This window comes from Erinaceus europaeus, chromosome 16 (assembly GCF_950295315.1).
Source record: "Erinaceus europaeus chromosome 16, mEriEur2.1, whole genome shotgun sequence".
Classification (NCBI taxonomy): domain Eukaryota; kingdom Metazoa; phylum Chordata; class Mammalia; order Eulipotyphla; family Erinaceidae; genus Erinaceus; species Erinaceus europaeus.
Window position 1 is genome coordinate 43,365,035 of NC_080177.1, and position 17,055 is coordinate 43,382,089.

Sequence of the window (17,055 nt, forward strand, 5' to 3'; positions counted from 1 at the left end):
CCTGGAATTCACTTTAAATGAAAAAATGCTCTAGAAATATACCACAGTATATTTTTTTTCCAGTGAGTGATCACACATTAGAATTCTTTTTAAAAAAAAAAAAAGATTAATTTTTATGAGAAAGAGGGAAACCAAACTGCATATTGATAGTCCTGGGGATCCAGCTTGAGCCCCCACGCATACAAATCCTGTTCTCTAATGCACTGAACGATTTCCCCAGCACAAGTTTGATATCTTCTCTGAACAGTTAGTCTAATGGGTTGGCACACACTACTGTACTGATTTTACTGTTAAACTGGATTTTAGGTGTCAGAATTTTTCTGCTCCTTACCAAAACTCTCTTGTTGATCCACATGTACTAGGACTATGTAGTGTCATTACAGAATGTGTATAATAAAGTCATGTTCTTCCTTCCTTCCTTCCTATTCCCTCTGTTCCTGACCTCTGCAGATGTTGATGAATGCTCGGAAAACAGATGTCATCCCTCAGCTACCTGCTATAATACCCCTGGCTCCTTCTCCTGCCATTGCCAACCTGGATATCATGGGGATGGATTTCAGTGCACTCCGGGTAAGGGTTGGAAGGCAGATTAGACCCATAAAACTCCTGTTTCCTGCAGTGTTATCTTTCATATAGCACTGCAGCCCACTCTTGATCTATCCATTTCTGTGGCACTAGTTGGTGGATTTTTCTAAACCCAGGATTTTTTTTTTCTCTCAGTTAAACTGCTGCCTGGTTATATTAACACTCTGGAAGGACTAGATTATGACCCACCCATTGTTCTACCTTGCAGCATTTCTGATCATCTACCCCATGATCTGCTTTGCCTTGATAAGTGTAATGTGGATGAAGCTTATCAAATAGGAGTCATACACACTAGAAAGCTGAGAGTCATTGTGACTGTTTTAGAAAGACCTAGCCAGTGTGGTGATTACTGTCTGGCACTGACCTGGAGCTCCTCTCACCAAACTCTATACATCAGGAGACCAAGTGGGGTTTAGTTGGCTCTGGAGTCATTTGGGATGTTTGGCAAGAAGTTGTATGCTGCTCTTTTTTTGTTTGTTTGTTTGTTTGTTTTGTTTCTTTATTGAGGAATTAATGTTTTACATTCAACAGTAAATACAATAGTTTGTACATGCATAACATTCCCCAGTTTCCCAAATAACAATACAACCCCCACTATGTCATTTATCATCCTTCATGGACCTGTATTCTCCCCACTGACCCACCCCAGAGTCTTTTACTTTGGTGCAATACGCCAATTCCTGTTCAGGTTCTACTTGTGTTTTCTTTTCTGACTTGTTTTTCAACTTCTGCCTGAGAGTGAGATCATCCCATATTCATCCTTCTGTTTCTGACTTATTTCACTCAACATGAATTTTTCAAGGTCCATCCAAGATCGGCTGAAAACGGTGAAGTCACCATTTTTTACAGCTGAGTAGTATTCCATTGTGTATATATACCACAACTTGCTCAGCCACTCATCTGTTGTTGGACACCTGGGTTGCTTCCAGGTTTTGGCTATTACAAATTGTGCTGCCAAGAACATATGTGTACACAGATCTTTTTGGATGGATGTGTTGGGTTCCTTAGGATCTATCCCCAGGAGAGGAATTGCAGGGTCATAGGGTAGGTCCATTTCTAGCCTACTGAGAGTTTTCCAGACTGTTCTCCACAGAGGTTGGACCAATTTACATTCCCACCAGCAGTGCAGGAGGGTTCCTTTGACCCCACACCCTCTCCAGCATTTGCTGCTGTTACCTTTTCTTTTTTTTTTCGTTCTTTTTTTTTAATTTTTTTTATATTTATCTACTTATTCCCTTTTGTTGTCCTTATTGTTTTATTGTTGTAGTCATTATTGATGTCATTGTTGGATAGGACAGAGAGAAATGGAGAGAGGAGGGGAAGACAGAGGGGGAGAGAAAGATAGACACCTGCAGACCTGCTTCACCGCCTGTGAAGCAACTCCCCTGCAGGTGGGGAGCCGGGGGCTCGAACCAGGATCCTTAGGCCAGGCCGGTCCTTGTGCTTTGCGCCACGTGCGCTTAACCCGCTGCGCTACCACCCGACTCCTGATGTTACCTTTTCTGATGTATGACATTCTCACAGGAGTGAAGTGATATCTCATTATTGTCTTTATTTGCATTTCTCTGACAATCAGAGACTTGGAGCATTTTTTCATGTGTTTCTTGGCCTTTTGGATCTCTTCTGTGGTGAATATTCTGTCCAAGTCCTCCCCCCATTTTTCAATGGGGTTATTTGTTGTCTTGTTGTTGAGTTTGGCAAGCTCTTTATATATGTTGGTTATTAAACTCTTGCCTGATGTATGGCATGTAAAGACCTTCTCCCATTCTGTGAGGGGTCTCTTGGTTTGGGTAGTGGTTTCTTTTGCGGTGAAGAAGCTTTTTAATTTGATGTAGTCCCATAGGTTTATACTTGCTTTAGTCTTTTTTGTAATTGGATTTGTTTCATTGAAAATGTCTTTAAAATGTATGCGGAAAAGAGTTCTGCCAATATTTTCCTCTAAGTATCTCATAGTTTGTGGTCTAACATCCAAGTCCTTGATCCACTTGGAATTTACTTTTGTATTTGGTGAAATACAGTGATTCAGTTTCATTCTTCTGCATGTTTCAACCCATTGTTTCCAACACCATTTGTTGAAGACACTCTGCTTTCCCCATGTAATAGTCTGGGCCCCTTTGTCAAAGATTAGATGTCCATAGGTGTGGGGCCTCATTTCTGGGCTCTCAGTTCTATTCCACGGGTCAGTGTGTCTATTCATATTCCAGTACTAAGCAGTTTTGATGACAATGGCCCTATAATACAGTTTGAGATCTGGGAGTGTGATGCCTCCGGTTCTGTTCTTTTTTCTCAAGATTGTTTTGGCAATTCTAGGTCTTTTCTGGTTCCAGATAAACATTTGTAGCATTTGTTCTATTCTCCTAAAAAATGTGCTTGGGATCTTGATGGGGATAGCATTAAATTTGTAGATGGCTCTGGGTAATATATTCATTTTGATGATGTTAATTCTTCCAACCCACGCACATGGAATATCTTTCCACTTCTTTGTGTCTTTTTCAATTTCTTTGAGTAGTGACTCATAATTTTCAGTATACAAGTCTTTCACTTCCTTGGTTAGATTTACTCCTAGATATTTTATTGTTTTTGTTGCTATTAGTAAAAGGAATTGATTTCTGGATTTCAATTTCTTCTAACTTAGTGTTTGCATAGAGGAATGCCACTGACTTTTGAATGTTAATTTTGTAGCTTGACACCTTACTGTATTGCCTGATGATTTCCAAAAGCTTCTTACTGGATTCCTTAGGTTTTTCCATGTATACTATCATGTCATCTGCAAATAAGGAGAGTTTGTCTTCTTCTCTTCCAATCTGTATGCCTTTAATTCCTTGCTCCTGCCTGATTGCTATGGCAAGAACTTCCAACACTATGTTGAATAGTAATGGTGATAGTGGGCAGCCCTGTCTAGCACCTGATCTGAGGGGAAATGCTTCCAGTTTTTCACCATTGAGTATGATGTTGGCTGTAGGTTTGCTATATATAGACTCCACTATCTTCAGGAATTTTCCATCTATTCCCATTTTTTGTAGTGTTTTGATCATAAAGGGATGTTGTATTTTGTCAAAGGCTTTCTCTGCATCTATTGATATGACCATGTGGTTTTTGGTCTTGCTTTTGTTGATGTGGTGGATCACGTTGATTGATTTACGTATATTAAACCAACCTTGCATGCCTGGGATAAACCCCACTTGGTCATGATGAACAATCTTTTCGATATACTGCTGTATCCGGTTGGCTAGAATTTTGTTCAATATTTTAGCATCTATGTTCATCATAGATATTGGTCTGTAGTTTTCTTTTTTGGTTGTGTCCCTGTCTGCTTTTGGTATCAGGGTGATGTTGGCTTCATAGAAGCTGGCAGGGAGTATTCCAGTGTCTTCAATCTTCTGGAAGACTTTTAAAAGTAGAGGTATTAGTTCTTCTTTGAAGGTTTTGTAGCATTCATTTGTAAAACCTTCTGGTCCAGGACTTTTATTTTGGGGGAGATTTTTGATAACTGTTTCAATTTCATTGGCTGTGATGGGCCTGTTCATGTTATCCACTTCCTCTTTACTTAGTTTTTTTGAAGTTGGTAGGTATCTAGGAAATCGTCCATTTCTTCCAGGTTCTCTAGCTTGGTGGCTTATAGTTGTTCATAGAAGCCTTGTATGACATGTTGAATTTCTGCGGTGTCTGTTGTGATATCTCCTGTTTCATTTACTATCCGATTTATTTGGGTCTTCTCCCTTTTTTGTTTTGTGAGTCTGGCTCAAGGTTTGTCGATTTTGTTTACTCTTTCAAAGAACCAACATTTACTTTCGTTGATCTTTTGTATGGTTTTCCTATTCTCAGTGTTATTTATTTCTGCCCTAACTTTAGTGATTTCTGACCTTCTCGTTGCTTAAAGGTTCCTTTGTTGTTCTTCTTCTAGGTCTTTAAGGTGTGCAATCAGGATGTTTATTTGTGCTTTTTCTTGTTTCCTATTGTGTGCTTGTATAGCTATGAACTTCCCTCTTAGAACTGCTTTAGCTGTGTCCCAAATATTTTGATAGCTTGTGTCTTCATTTTTATTGAACTCTTGAAACATTTTGATTTCTTCCTTGATTTCCTCTTTGACCCAGAAGTTGTTAAGAAATGTACTGTTGAGCTTCCACATTTTGGGACTTTTACTAATCTTTTGTTGATTGTTAAGTGTTAGTTTAATTCCACTGTGACCTAAGAGGATGCTTGGGATGATTTCAATGCTCTTGAATTGGCTGATGCTGTCTTTGTGGCCTAATATATGGTCTGTCCTTGAGAATGACCCATGTGGACTTGAGTAAAATGTGTATTCCAGTTTCTTGGGATGAATGACTCTGAAAATGTCCAGTAGTTCTAGTTTATCTATCTCTTCATTTAGCTCCCTTATGTCTTTATTGATTTTCTGCCTGGATTATCTGTCAGGTTGAGAGAGTGGGGTGTTGAAGTCCCCTACTATGATTGTGTTACTGTTAATATATTGCTGTAGGTCTTTCAGTAGAAGTTTGATGTATTTAGATGGTTTCTCATTGGGTGCATAGATGTTAATAATTGTTAAGTCCTCTTGATTGACTGATCCTCTGAGCATTAAGTAGTGTCCATTCCTATCTTTTTAAATCTTATCTATTTTAAAGTCTATCATGTCAGATATGAGAATAGCTATTCCTGCCCCTTTTTGTGGGCCATTGGCTTTCATGATAGTTTTCCATCCTTTCACTTTAAGTCTGTTTGTCTTGTTGAGTTAGGTGGGTTTCCTGTAGACAACATATTGTTGGATTGTGTTTTCTGATCCATCTTCCTACTCTGTGTCTTTTAATAGGTGAATTCAGGCCATTGACGTTTATTGGTATCAAAGATTGAAGATATTTTAATGCCATTCTTGTAGAGTTTTAGGGTGTTTTGATATATGTCCTATTTGTGGTGGTCTGATTGTTTATAGGAGACCTTTCAGAACATCTTTCAGGGCAGTCTTGGTGATGGTTGATTCCTTCAACTGTTGCTTGTCTGAGGTTTTGATGCCTCCATCTAGTCTGAATGACAGTCTAGCAGGATATAGTACTCTTGGCTGAAAGCCTTTCTCATTGAGCACTTGATAGATATCTTGCCATTCTCTTCTGGCCTGTAGTGTTTGTATGGAGAAGTCTGCTGCTAATCTTATGGGTTTTCCTTTGTGGGTGATTCTTTGTTTTTCTCTTGCAGCCTTGAGGATCCTTTCTTTATCCTTATTCCTTTCCATTCTAAGTATGATATGTCTTGGTGTCTCTAGGTCTGGGTTAATTCTGTTTGGGACCCTCTGGGCTTCTTGAATATTTATGTCTTTGACGTTGTCTAGACTAGGGAAGTTTTCAGCTATTATGGCCTGGAAAATGCTTTCTTCCTCTCCTTCTCTTTCTTCCTCTGGTATGCCAATAATGTGTATATTGTTTCTTTTGAAGTAATCCCATAGGACTCTGTTGTTGTTTTCAGCATCTATTAATCTCTTTTTGAGATCTCTTACTTCTTTTTTAGTTGTCTCTAATTCATCCTCAGTCTTGCTAATTCTGTCTTCAGCCTCATTTATTCTATTCTCTCGGCCCTCTACTGTTTTCTGGAGTTCATCTATTTTGTTGCCCTGCTCTGATACTGTTTTAGCTTGTTCAGCTAGTTGCATTCTTAGCTCAGCAATTTCAGCTTTCAGCTCTCTAATAACCATGAGATAATTAGTATTTTCTTCCATATTCTCATTTGTTGTTCCTGTATTTCTGATTACAATTTTTTCAAATTCTTTACTCACTCCTGTTATTATTTCCTTAGCTAATGTTTGGATGTTGAACTTGTTATTTTTTGCTTTACCTTCTGGAGGACTTTTAGCTGGACTCTTGTCCTGGTTCGATTCTCCAATATTTTTTCTTGTTGTTTTAACCATTTTATATATTATGTTATGAGTTCCCTTTATCAGTACTTTTCAAATTATTGATCACTATTACCTGGATTGACTTGTGTCTAAGTAAGTTAATTAAAGGGTTCACAGTGGTGGAAGTTAACAGTTGTTTCAGTCCCTGAGTTGGAGCTCAGTGGTTTAAAAGCCTCTTTTTTTTTTTTCTTCCCTGTAGGTTATGGGAGCCTGAGGGCTTTTAAACTATCAATAGGCTTCTTAGCTTAATCACTGACTCCTGACCAAGAGATAAAGCAGAGTGTGGCAGAGATAATCCAGTGATTATGCAAAGAGACTTTCACAGCCCCTCAGCTATGCCACCAAGGTATAGGTCTTCTCCTGAGTTTCCTGGTTAGATCTCTGTCCCCTAGTGTCCCTCCCTGTTGCTGCTCCAGATTCTGAGAGTAGTAGCAATGGAGACTCAGAGTTTCACTTGGTCAGTCTCTGGGGAGTCCTCTCCTCCCTTAAGCTGTCCCCTTGGTGGAGCAGACTTGAGGTGGTGTCTCAACTGATAAACTGCTGAACTGTTAGCAGTCACTTAATCTCTCCTTAGGCTCCTCTCTCCTCTCTGTCACCAGCCACACGTGTTTGTACTCACCGGTGATTTACTGGGTTCCTGTGGTCATTCTAGTCCTGTCTTGTTTCGGTCCTGGGTGGTCTCCTTTGGTATTCCTAGTTGATCCGGTATAGGAGAGGAGAGGAGAGGAGAGGAGAGGAGAGGAGAGGAGAGGAGAGGAGAGGAGAGGAGAGGAGAGGAGAGAAAGTGATCTGCTGCTCGTAGCTCTGCCTCCGGAAGTCGAATCTCCTGTATGCTGCTCTTTATTTACCCAGATACAACCGGCTCATGGGTGCAAAGGGAAGATTTGATTTTATAGTTTAATCGTCTAAGGATATACAGGGTGAAAAGCAAGGATTAGGGATAAATTAGGTATATTTTGACAGTTAAAATAAGAACCCAGGACTCCAATTTCCAAATGCCTTCTATTTTCTCATGTGATGCTCTCTTCCAACTACAGAAGAAAAAAATTCCTCCAACAGGAAACTTTGAGACTGGTAAAAGTGGATGCCTTTTATTCTTTTTATCTCATCTGTCCTGGTTCCAGATGCTCCCACGCCAGGACTGAATCCCTGTGAATATCAGCGGCACAATGCTCAGGCTCAGCTCACCTATCCTGGTACCCAGGCTCACATTCCCCAGTGCGATGAGCAGGGCAACTTCCTACCACTGCAGTGTCATAGTGGCACCCACTTCTGCTGGTGTGTGGATTCTAATGGTCATGAAATTCCTGGCACTCGTACTCCTCTTGGTGCTACTCCACCATACTGTGGACCAGCAGGTAAGTCATCCAGGAGAGAAAACTTGTACCAGCTGAGACTTGGGACTTGAGGCAAAATGCCACTGGTCACAAGGTGTGCATTATAACCCTTGCCAAGACCATGCAAACTCTTGGTCAGTCACCATCCTCTCATAGCCTCCTTCTTCCAAGAAACACTTAAATCTGTGCACGCCTGCATATATGTTCATGTTGGAGACTTGGAGATATATACTCATGTCTGATTATATGTGATCATTAAGTCTTAGACTCCAGACTCTAGGACTCTTGTGTAGTATAAGACTGAAAGTTGAGATTAAGTGTATAAGGCTGAGGGTGCAGTCATATCTGTTTTGACAGCATAGATCTTTGAGCTAGAGGTTCTTTCCCTATCTCTTGCCCAGAATGAAAAGAACCTTCATATATATATATATATATATATATGTCACTTAACTCTGCTTTCTGAATTGCCGGAAATATCCTGAAGCCTGTGATAATATGAAAAATAAGTACGACACTTGTGGGTGGATCCAGCTAAATTGCTCTAATCTAATAACTCCAGCTCATTCTTGTGAGGCCCCATACGTCAATAGGGAATTACTCTTGGCCCAGATGCCTACAGAAGTGGCACAGGAACTTGTGTTAGCCTGTTTGCTCATGATGAATATGTCTGTTATCTGGCCTCTTCCTGTCTCGGTAGCACATGGTTATCAGCTGCTCATAGTTCACACCAAAGTTTGCCAAAGCAGGTTGCTGCTCCTCCAGAATTTCTAAGACTGGAATACTTTTTTTTTTTTTCTTTCTGATTTGAACACTGAACTATTATAAAGCATGTAGGATTGACACTGTTTTGGCCAAAATGAGACCGGTATCCAAGAGCTTGATACTCAAAAGACCCATTTTTACTATTGAAAAGGATTCACAAATTCTAGCCTTGACTTTTAATATAAGGGCAGAAGTAATTTAGAAGTTACCAAGAGTTATGACCATTTCAAATAACGATCCTTTTAATAACACTATCAAGTCATTAGTGGGTATAAGATTCATATTAAGTACAAGTTGGTGATGTTTGACCTAGATGAACATACTCTTGTTCTCAATGACATTCATAATCCCTCTGTGTTTTTAAGAAAAGATCTTGAAGATCTAAGAAAAATAGAGAAATTCTGTTTCACTCTTTTTTATTTATTAAAAAGTCTGGTTCCAACTCTAGCCAGGATTTGGAATCAGATGGCTGAGAGGTACTTTAAGGCAATGGTTTAGAATTCTATTAAACTTATTAAAACAAGCATGTGTTAAGGACAACGATTCAAAAGTAAGCCAAGAAAATGAGTAGTTAATGATTAAAAGAGAGATGTGTTCTTTTGTGCAGACATTCCCATGACCCAGACTTCTCTCTTAAAACTGCTTTGGCTTGGGCTGCCATTTCTGACTAGTCTTCTCTGCATAATAGGGTCATCTCAAAGGGGGAGAAAATACTGTGTTCCCAATATCACTACATATTTAAAGCCATGCCAACCAGAAATGAGAAATTTGTCCTTGGATTGAGAAGTAGCTTCAGAAGGCAAGGATACTCACACAGGAGTCATGTGAGATGCTTGTTTCTTAACATTTGTACTGTGTCACAATCAAAAGAGACATGTTCCCTGAACTGAGAATGGATTCTCTGAGTTTAGAATGTGGACCTGAGTGGTACTGGCCCTTCTCCAGTTTATGGTAGATGACAAGTGCCCTAGGGAGTGGCATTTTCCTCTGCAGTGACTTTTCAGACTCTAATTTCTCTCTGAGGTCTTTAAAAAAAAGTTTTGTTCTTGTGGACTATGAGCTGTCCAGGGAAACTGCTTTCCCTTACCTCCTGAGCCTTGCCATTAGCTAATTGACTTTGGCTTCTGAGGAGTTTAGTCATCTTCCTGCTTTCCTAGTGCTCAACTGTAATGTTTCCAGCTTTGTTCTTTGTAGTCATTGGAGGTTTTAATCAAAGGATTGACATATAACTTTATTAGTGGAGGTTTTAATCAAAGGATTGACATATAACTTTATTAGGGCTGGAAAAACAGCTCACTTGGATAGTGTGCTTCTTTGTCCTGTATATGATCTAGGTTCAAGTCCAGCCCCCACTGCACTGAAGGAAGGAAGCTTCAGTTCTGTGGTCTCTTTCACTCTATTGTAACTAAATGAAAATCTGTTTTAATGGAGCCCTTCTGGATACTGTTTGAATTTACACTGAGAGTGAACTGGGAAAAAGGAGGTAGAAGTGAGGGAAACCAGGAAAGTTACTGTAGTCATTTTAATGCAAGCTGCTCTGATCACAGGTGAATGTGATAAGAGAAGCAGCCAGGGAGGTGGCAGAGTAGGTAAAGTATTGAACTCTCGATGAGTTCCTGAGTTGACACCTGGCATCGCATGTGTCAGTGATGCTTTAGTTCATATTTTCTCTTCCCCACCCTCTCATTATCTCTCTCCTCACCCACCATTAATAAACAGATAGCATTTTTTTAAAGTGGAGATACTCACAATTCATTTTGAAGGCACAGCTGAGATGACATCAGAAGTAGAAAACAAGAAAAAGAAGAGAGTCAAGGATGATTGGTTCTGATCAGTGGGGAGACTAGATGTGATATTTACTGATATGGAATAGACTAGGATTAGAATAATAAATAAACAGAATTTGAAGCTTTACTGGGCAAAGTGGAGGTCTCCGCTCTTTTATTTTTATGTTTTTTAGTTCTCCAAGATCTCTGTTATTCTGCCAAATGTGGTGTCTAGTAGGTACTTGAAGTACTTGGTTGTTGTGTTCTAGAAACCATAGGTTTAGGGTTGCAGGAATTAAAAGAACAGGGAAATATTTTCTTTTTAAGTTCTTTAAGTAATTCTGTCATAGATTAGTGAGCAAGTTATTTCAAGCCTGAATAAAAGTCCTTTCAAAGAGCTCTCCATGTCCAGAACACAACCTCAATAGCCCAGTGAAAGCAATCTGAGAGAAAATCACAGGCAGAGAAACTAGTAAGAGATAATTTAGGGATGGGACAGTATAATGGTTATGCAAAATACTTTTATGCCTGAGGCTCTGAAGCCTAGGGTTCAATCCTCAGCACCACGATAAACCAGAATTGAGCAGTGTTCTGGTGTGTGTGTACCTTTATTTCTGCATCTGTCTTATTAAAAAAACAAAAGGAGGGGGCTGGGTGGTGGCACACCAGTTTAAGCACACATAATATGAAACACAATGACCCGTACAAGGACCCTGGTTTGAGCCCCAGGATCCCCACCTGCGGGGGGTTTACTTCACAAGCAGTGAAGCAGGTTGCAGATGTCTTATCTTTCTCTCCCCTCTGTCTTCCCTTCCTCTCTCAATTTCTCTGTCTCCAACAACAGCAGCAGTAACAGCAACAATAATAACATCATTAACAACAACAATGGAAAAAAGATGGCCTCCAGGAACATTGGATTTGTAATGCAAGCACAGAGCCCCAGCAATAACCCTGGAGGCAAAAATAAACAAACAAATAGTTAGTTTAAGTTAGAAGTTTAAGCAAGTTGGTGAGCTCTGAGGGGGTAAGGATGTACAGACACTGAAAAAGAGGAAAAATGGATAGAGAGCAACATGGGGGAAGCTGAAGTTTAACAAATGTTCTTTCAGCTTTGAGAGTCTCAGGAGCTATGGCTAAGGATTCTAGAAACTGAGTGATTATGTTTTGTCACTTTACATTGTCTGCCACTGCCTCTAGTATTCTCCCACACATTATATTAAGCTTTTCTTTATTTGGGGTACAATTTTCCAGTGGATAGATATTGAGGGTCACATAGGAGAGCATTCAGTTAAGACGACTCTCACCATAGCCTTTTCAGACTCAGAGCTTGGGGAGTAAGCCGGGAAGTGAATACTATTTAAGCATCATGTAGGTAACAGTTGTGGGGACAGTAAAAGTCTGAACAGGATGTTTACGTGGGCCTCTTTCCCAGGTTAAGTGAGCTCTTGAATTCACTGTGTTCTTTCTCGATGTGTCTGGACTCAGATGACAGATTCTCCTGGTCTTGGGAGACAGGAGCATCAGAACTCCTCTTCCTGATTCCTGTGGAAAACTCTTAAGCATTCCATTGCCCTGGTTCCAGATGCTCAGCCAAGCACTTATTAATGGATATGAGGAGGAGGAAGACCAGGCATGGTGATCTTGAGCTACATGTTGCACTCTGTCTTTGGCTCACAATCAAAGCTTTTTGTCCCCATCTGCTCAGAGCCCACCCAGAGACCAAAGACTGTCTGTGAGCGTTGGAAGGAAAGCCTGCTGGAGCACTATGGTGGTGCGCCCAGAGATGACCAGTATGTGCCCCAGTGCGACGACCTGGGTCACTTCATCCCCCTGCAGTGCCATGGGAAGAGTGACTTCTGCTGGTGTGTAGACAAAGATGGCAGAGAGGTGGAGGGTACCCGCTCCCAACCTGGTACCACCCCTGCATGTAAGTACCAGGGGTGGCCCTCATTCATATTAGCTATATCTGAGTTGTTTCCATAGGGAAGCTGCCAAATGTTGGTAGAGATGAGGAAATAATGTCAACAGGTCTAATGGAAGAAGGCATAGATATACTGATAATTTGTAATTCTGTCCACTTGAGATCCCAATTTGAATATTCAGTTTTGTTATCAGCAGTTTCTGTAATTTATAACATCTGGAAACTATTTCAGTATGCAGTTATTCTCCCCTCCCACTCCCTAGCCTAAGGCAAAAGGGGGTTAATGTCAACCTGGAATCCCAAGGAGAAGTTACAAAATTACAGGGCTTTTGTTGTTTTTATTTAGGAAAAAAAGTATGCTTTGTTTTGAGGGAAATGTATTGTTGTCTTTTCCCATAGTAACTGGCAGTGATTTACATAATTGATCCTTGGGGGGGTAATCAGAAACTAGAAATTCTTTTATAGAACATCTGTAGCACATCTGTCTGGGTGAAGATGTTTTGGGAGATTTTGGTATATGGGAAAATAACTGTTCTTCCCTTCCCCCCATCCCTTCTTTCTCATGGCAGGTATACCTACAGTTGCTCCACCCACAGTCCGGCCCACACCTAGGCCTGATGTGACCCCTCCATCTGTGGGTACTTTCCTGCTCTATGCCCAGGGTCAGCAAATTGGCCACTTGCCCCTCAACGGTACCAGACTGCAAAAGGACACAGCAAAGACCCTACTGTCACTACATGTAAAGTGGATTTCCCCAGGGGTGGCCAGGGGGAATCTTTGTCAAGGCCGGGTGTCCGCCCATTTTGGGCAAGGACCTGAAGAAGAGGTCCTGCAGGGCTTCTGGGCTGACCCCACTTCTATAGGAATTGAGGCTTTGGTTGCTCTGAGTCAAGATGGACTAGCCAAAATCACTCTCACCATTTGATTCAAGGGGTTTCAAGTATGTGGAAATGCATTGCCAGACTTGTCAGAATATGGAGGCAATGTCTAGTCCAAGGGAAAATTGAGTGCTAACCTCCAGGTTCTCTCCATGCCAGAGATCCTAAAATTCAAGTGACAGGTGTAGCTACAGGTGTGGTCAGTTGAGAATCCTGAGTGGCAATTACTGCCTGCCTCACTCGCAGCCGTTTTTTTTTTTTTTTTTTTTTTTCAATCTTGCCATGTAGCAAGCTCTTCTCTGACTCCTTCAAAGATGAAGACTTGGCAGGAAAGGAGTGAACTGCATTTTCCTGAGGGGATGCTTTGACACTTCCAGAGCCAGCAGCCTGCCCAGGTGCTCCACTTTAGAATTTCTCCAAAATAGAATGAGAAGTGGTTGCTCCAGAAAGGCATTGGCACTCAAGATGAGTAATATCACCTCATCCAATGCTATTTTTTTATATTCATTTATTTCCTTTTGTTGCCCTTTTTATTGTTGTTGTAATTATTACTGTTGTTGTTACTGATGTCATTATTGTTGGATAGGACAGAGAGAAATGGGAGAGAGGAGGGGAAGACAAGAGAGAGTAAGATAAAGATAAGACACCTGCAGACCTGCTTCACCACCTGTGAAGCAACTCCCCTGCAGATGGGGAGCTGGGGGCTCGAACCAGGATCCTTACGCTGGACCTTGCGCTTTAAGCCACCTGTGCTTAACCCGACTCCCCCAATGCTATTTTGTTACACTATTGAAACAGTTCTGGCTGATGAAGTAAACATAGGACTTGTTTTTTTTTTACAAGCGGTTTTGGTTAGTCAGTTCTTGAAAACCTATAGATCAATGACATTGAGGAATTACTGTTAAGTGAATGAACACCTTAGCTGGTTTCATAAAAGGTTAAAAGCAGCTAGTTTCTAGCAGTGTTTTAGCATACACATTTATACGGTTACTCTGTAGTTTCTCTGAGAGCAGAAACTAGAAAGTTGTAATAAACACCTCATGCTAACCATCTATTCTAGTCAAGATTAGATGGCTTCACTACCTTTTCTGACTGTAGTGGAGATGGGTAGGTGGTGGTGGTAGTGACAGAACTGAAAGAAAAATGAAAACATGGGTTATGTAAGTACATTTTGGGGAATTTTACTTAAATTGGAATATATTCTCCATGAAACGAATAATTACATGGGTTAACGGATTCATGATTCCATGTGTTAATGGAAGTCCGTATGGGTCTGCACTATTGCCTGAAACAGCTTTCTAGCTTTCAAATAAAATGGTACTTGACTTTCAGATCCCACCCCCTAACACTGGCTGCCAAATCCTGCTTCGGGCAGTTTCTTGTACTGACTCTTCTTTGCAGAGGCTAAGTCACGCCAGCCCGAAGAGGCTTTGTTAGGCAAGCAAGGAGCTGGCATGACTTCAAGAACAGCCAGATGGCCCCTAGATGTTGGCTTTGCGCATCTGCTGGTTTGCTCAGAGCAGGAGTCTGGGTTGTAAATTATACGAAACAAGTACTATAGGATTTTGGAAAGGAATACTGCAGACTCAGCATTTAAAGTTATTTATTTTTTAATTTAGCAATAAGGAGGGAAGACCTCCCTAGACAAAGTTGGGTAACCATCATTCCTCAGTTCCCATCAAATAAATTTGTACTATAAATTTGTTATATGCTGAAAATTTTCTTTCCTTAGCAGTTGTGATTAATGGTAGTGAGCAGGACACTTTATAAGCATGCATTAATTTTTTACAAGTCATATAAAGTGTTTTATTTTCATTTTGTAAACAAGGAAATCAAAGCAGAGGATAAGTAATAGTCATAGCTAATTGATGGCAGAGCCTAGTTTTGGCTTCAGTCAGTCAGTCCCTATTCTGATGTCTAACTGTACTGCTTGTTTGCCCTAAAGAATACAGGTGCTCACTGTTGGCATGCTTTGAGTGAGGCAGCTGAGAATGGAATTCAGGGGAAATCCTAATTCTTCCAATTCTGTTTTTTCATGAAGGGCTCCATAGTTGTAGGAATTGATTATGACTGCCGAGAAAAGATGGTGTACTGGACAGATGTTGCTGGTCGCACAATTAACCGTGCGAGTCTGGAACCAGGAGCAGAGCCAGAGATGATCATTAATTCAGGTCAGCAGCTTCATCCAGAAAATTTTGAGTTTCAGTTGATTCTACTAAATCCAAATTACCTGTTTCATGTTAGTTGTTTTCATCTAGTAAGGGAGGTAAAGTTCTACCCAGATCATGTTATGGAGCTGTGCAAGGTTAGCCCTTCTGTAAAACCACATGTTCATATATATGAATGAGAAAGTGATTTTTACTATGAGTCTTTTCCACTGAGAAATGGAGTTTGCAGTAACAGGCTCACAGTAGGAATTCAGTGGCTAAGCTGCCTGCTCACAGCACTGTGGGTGCTGAGAGCTATCAGGTACAAAGGTATAGAGAAAACGAGGGGTCAGGTGGTAGTGCAACGGTTAAGTGCACATGGCATGAAGCATAAGGACTGGCATAAGGATCTGGGTTTGAGCCCCCCGGCTCCCCACCTGCAGGGGGTTTGCTTCATGGGCAGGTAGTGAGGCAGGTCTGTAGGTATTTTTTTCTTTCTCTGTCCCTTCTTCCCCATCTCTATTTCTCTATCCTATCCAACAGCAACAGCAATGACAACAGTAACTATAACAAGGTCGACAAAATGGGGGGGGGGAGAGAAAACTAGAGGGGGCAGAATACAGTAACAAAGGACCTGCTTCTCTACTGATCTGGTTCCTGTGACTCAAGGCACTCAGGAAATTTGTTTAAACTGTTCAAATACAGACCTACTTCTAGTCTTCCTTTTGTATATGTCAGCTCCAGTCCTATCTTGTATTCGCAGGTCTGATTAGCCCCGAAGGACTTGTTATCGACCACTTCCATAGGACAATGTACTGGACAGACAGCGGCCTGGATAAGATAGAGAGGGCCAAGCTGGATGGCTCTGAGCGGAAAGTCCTCTTCCACACGGACCTCGTGAACCCACGTGCCATTGCTGTGGATCCAATTCGAGGGTCAGTTGGGGTTTCCTAATACCTGTAGATACTGAGTTAAAGTCACTGCTTCTTAAATAAAGTGAGAGTGAAGGGTAGGTTAGACAAGAGTAAAAGTTCAAAATGCTTTAATTAAAAACTACTTTAATGATAAAGACCAGATCATTGCTTAGCTCTTGTTTATGTTGATGCCAGGGATTGAACCTGGGAATATGGAGATTTAAATCATGTTTTTGCATTAACTGTTATGCTATCTTCCCTAATCTACCTTTAATGTTTTAGTGAGGATCTACCTGCTATCTGGATTATTCTAGGCAGACAAGATCTGGTTTATTCTGTTTTTATTTTAATGGAAATTACTCAATTAGAGGAAGTAAGGTAGTAAACTAGTGAAAAACAAAATGAAGAAATGCAATAGATGGGTGAGCAGTGGTCTTGCCCTCTAAAATTAGAAAAATACAGCCAAGCAGTAGTCTGTATATTCCTTCAGTAAAACCCTTTTAAAGTGGACACATTAATTACTGTGCACAAGGACCCGGGTTCAAGCCTCTGCTCTTTGCAGGCAAGGGGGATGTTTCACTAGTAGTGAAGCAGGTTGGCAAGTTCTTTATTTCTATATGTTCTGCTTAATAAAAATAGAAAAAAGATAAAAAGTCACAAGGAGAGATGGATTCACAGTGGTGGCACAAAGCCCAAGCAATAACCCTGATGGCCAATAAATAACATAAAATAAAATAAAATGGGGCCAGAGGTAGCTCATCTGGTTGAGTGCATGTTACCATGCACAAGGACTTGGTTTCAAGTCCCCAGTCCCTACCTGTGGGGGGGGGGGGAGTTTCACAAGTGGTGAAGCCCTGCTGC

The 17,055-nt window shown here is 40.8% G+C and overlaps 1 protein-coding gene across 2 annotated transcripts in view; it reads left to right on the forward strand.

The window, feature by feature from the left end:
- Positions 1–17,055, forward strand: part of NID2 (nidogen 2) — an 80,230-nt gene that overhangs the window by 60,752 nt on the left and 2,423 nt on the right. For both annotated transcript variants that reach the window (XM_060174969.1, XM_060174968.1), the window contains exons 12-17: positions 451–570; positions 7,594–7,827; positions 12,040–12,261; positions 12,825–12,994; positions 15,175–15,304; positions 16,044–16,215. In XM_060174969.1, the coding sequence (XP_060030952.1) occupies positions 451–570; positions 7,594–7,827; positions 12,040–12,261; positions 12,825–12,994; positions 15,175–15,304; positions 16,044–16,215 (1,048 nt within the window). The remainder of the gene's footprint in view (positions 1–450; positions 571–7,593; positions 7,828–12,039; positions 12,262–12,824; positions 12,995–15,174; positions 15,305–16,043; positions 16,216–17,055) is intronic.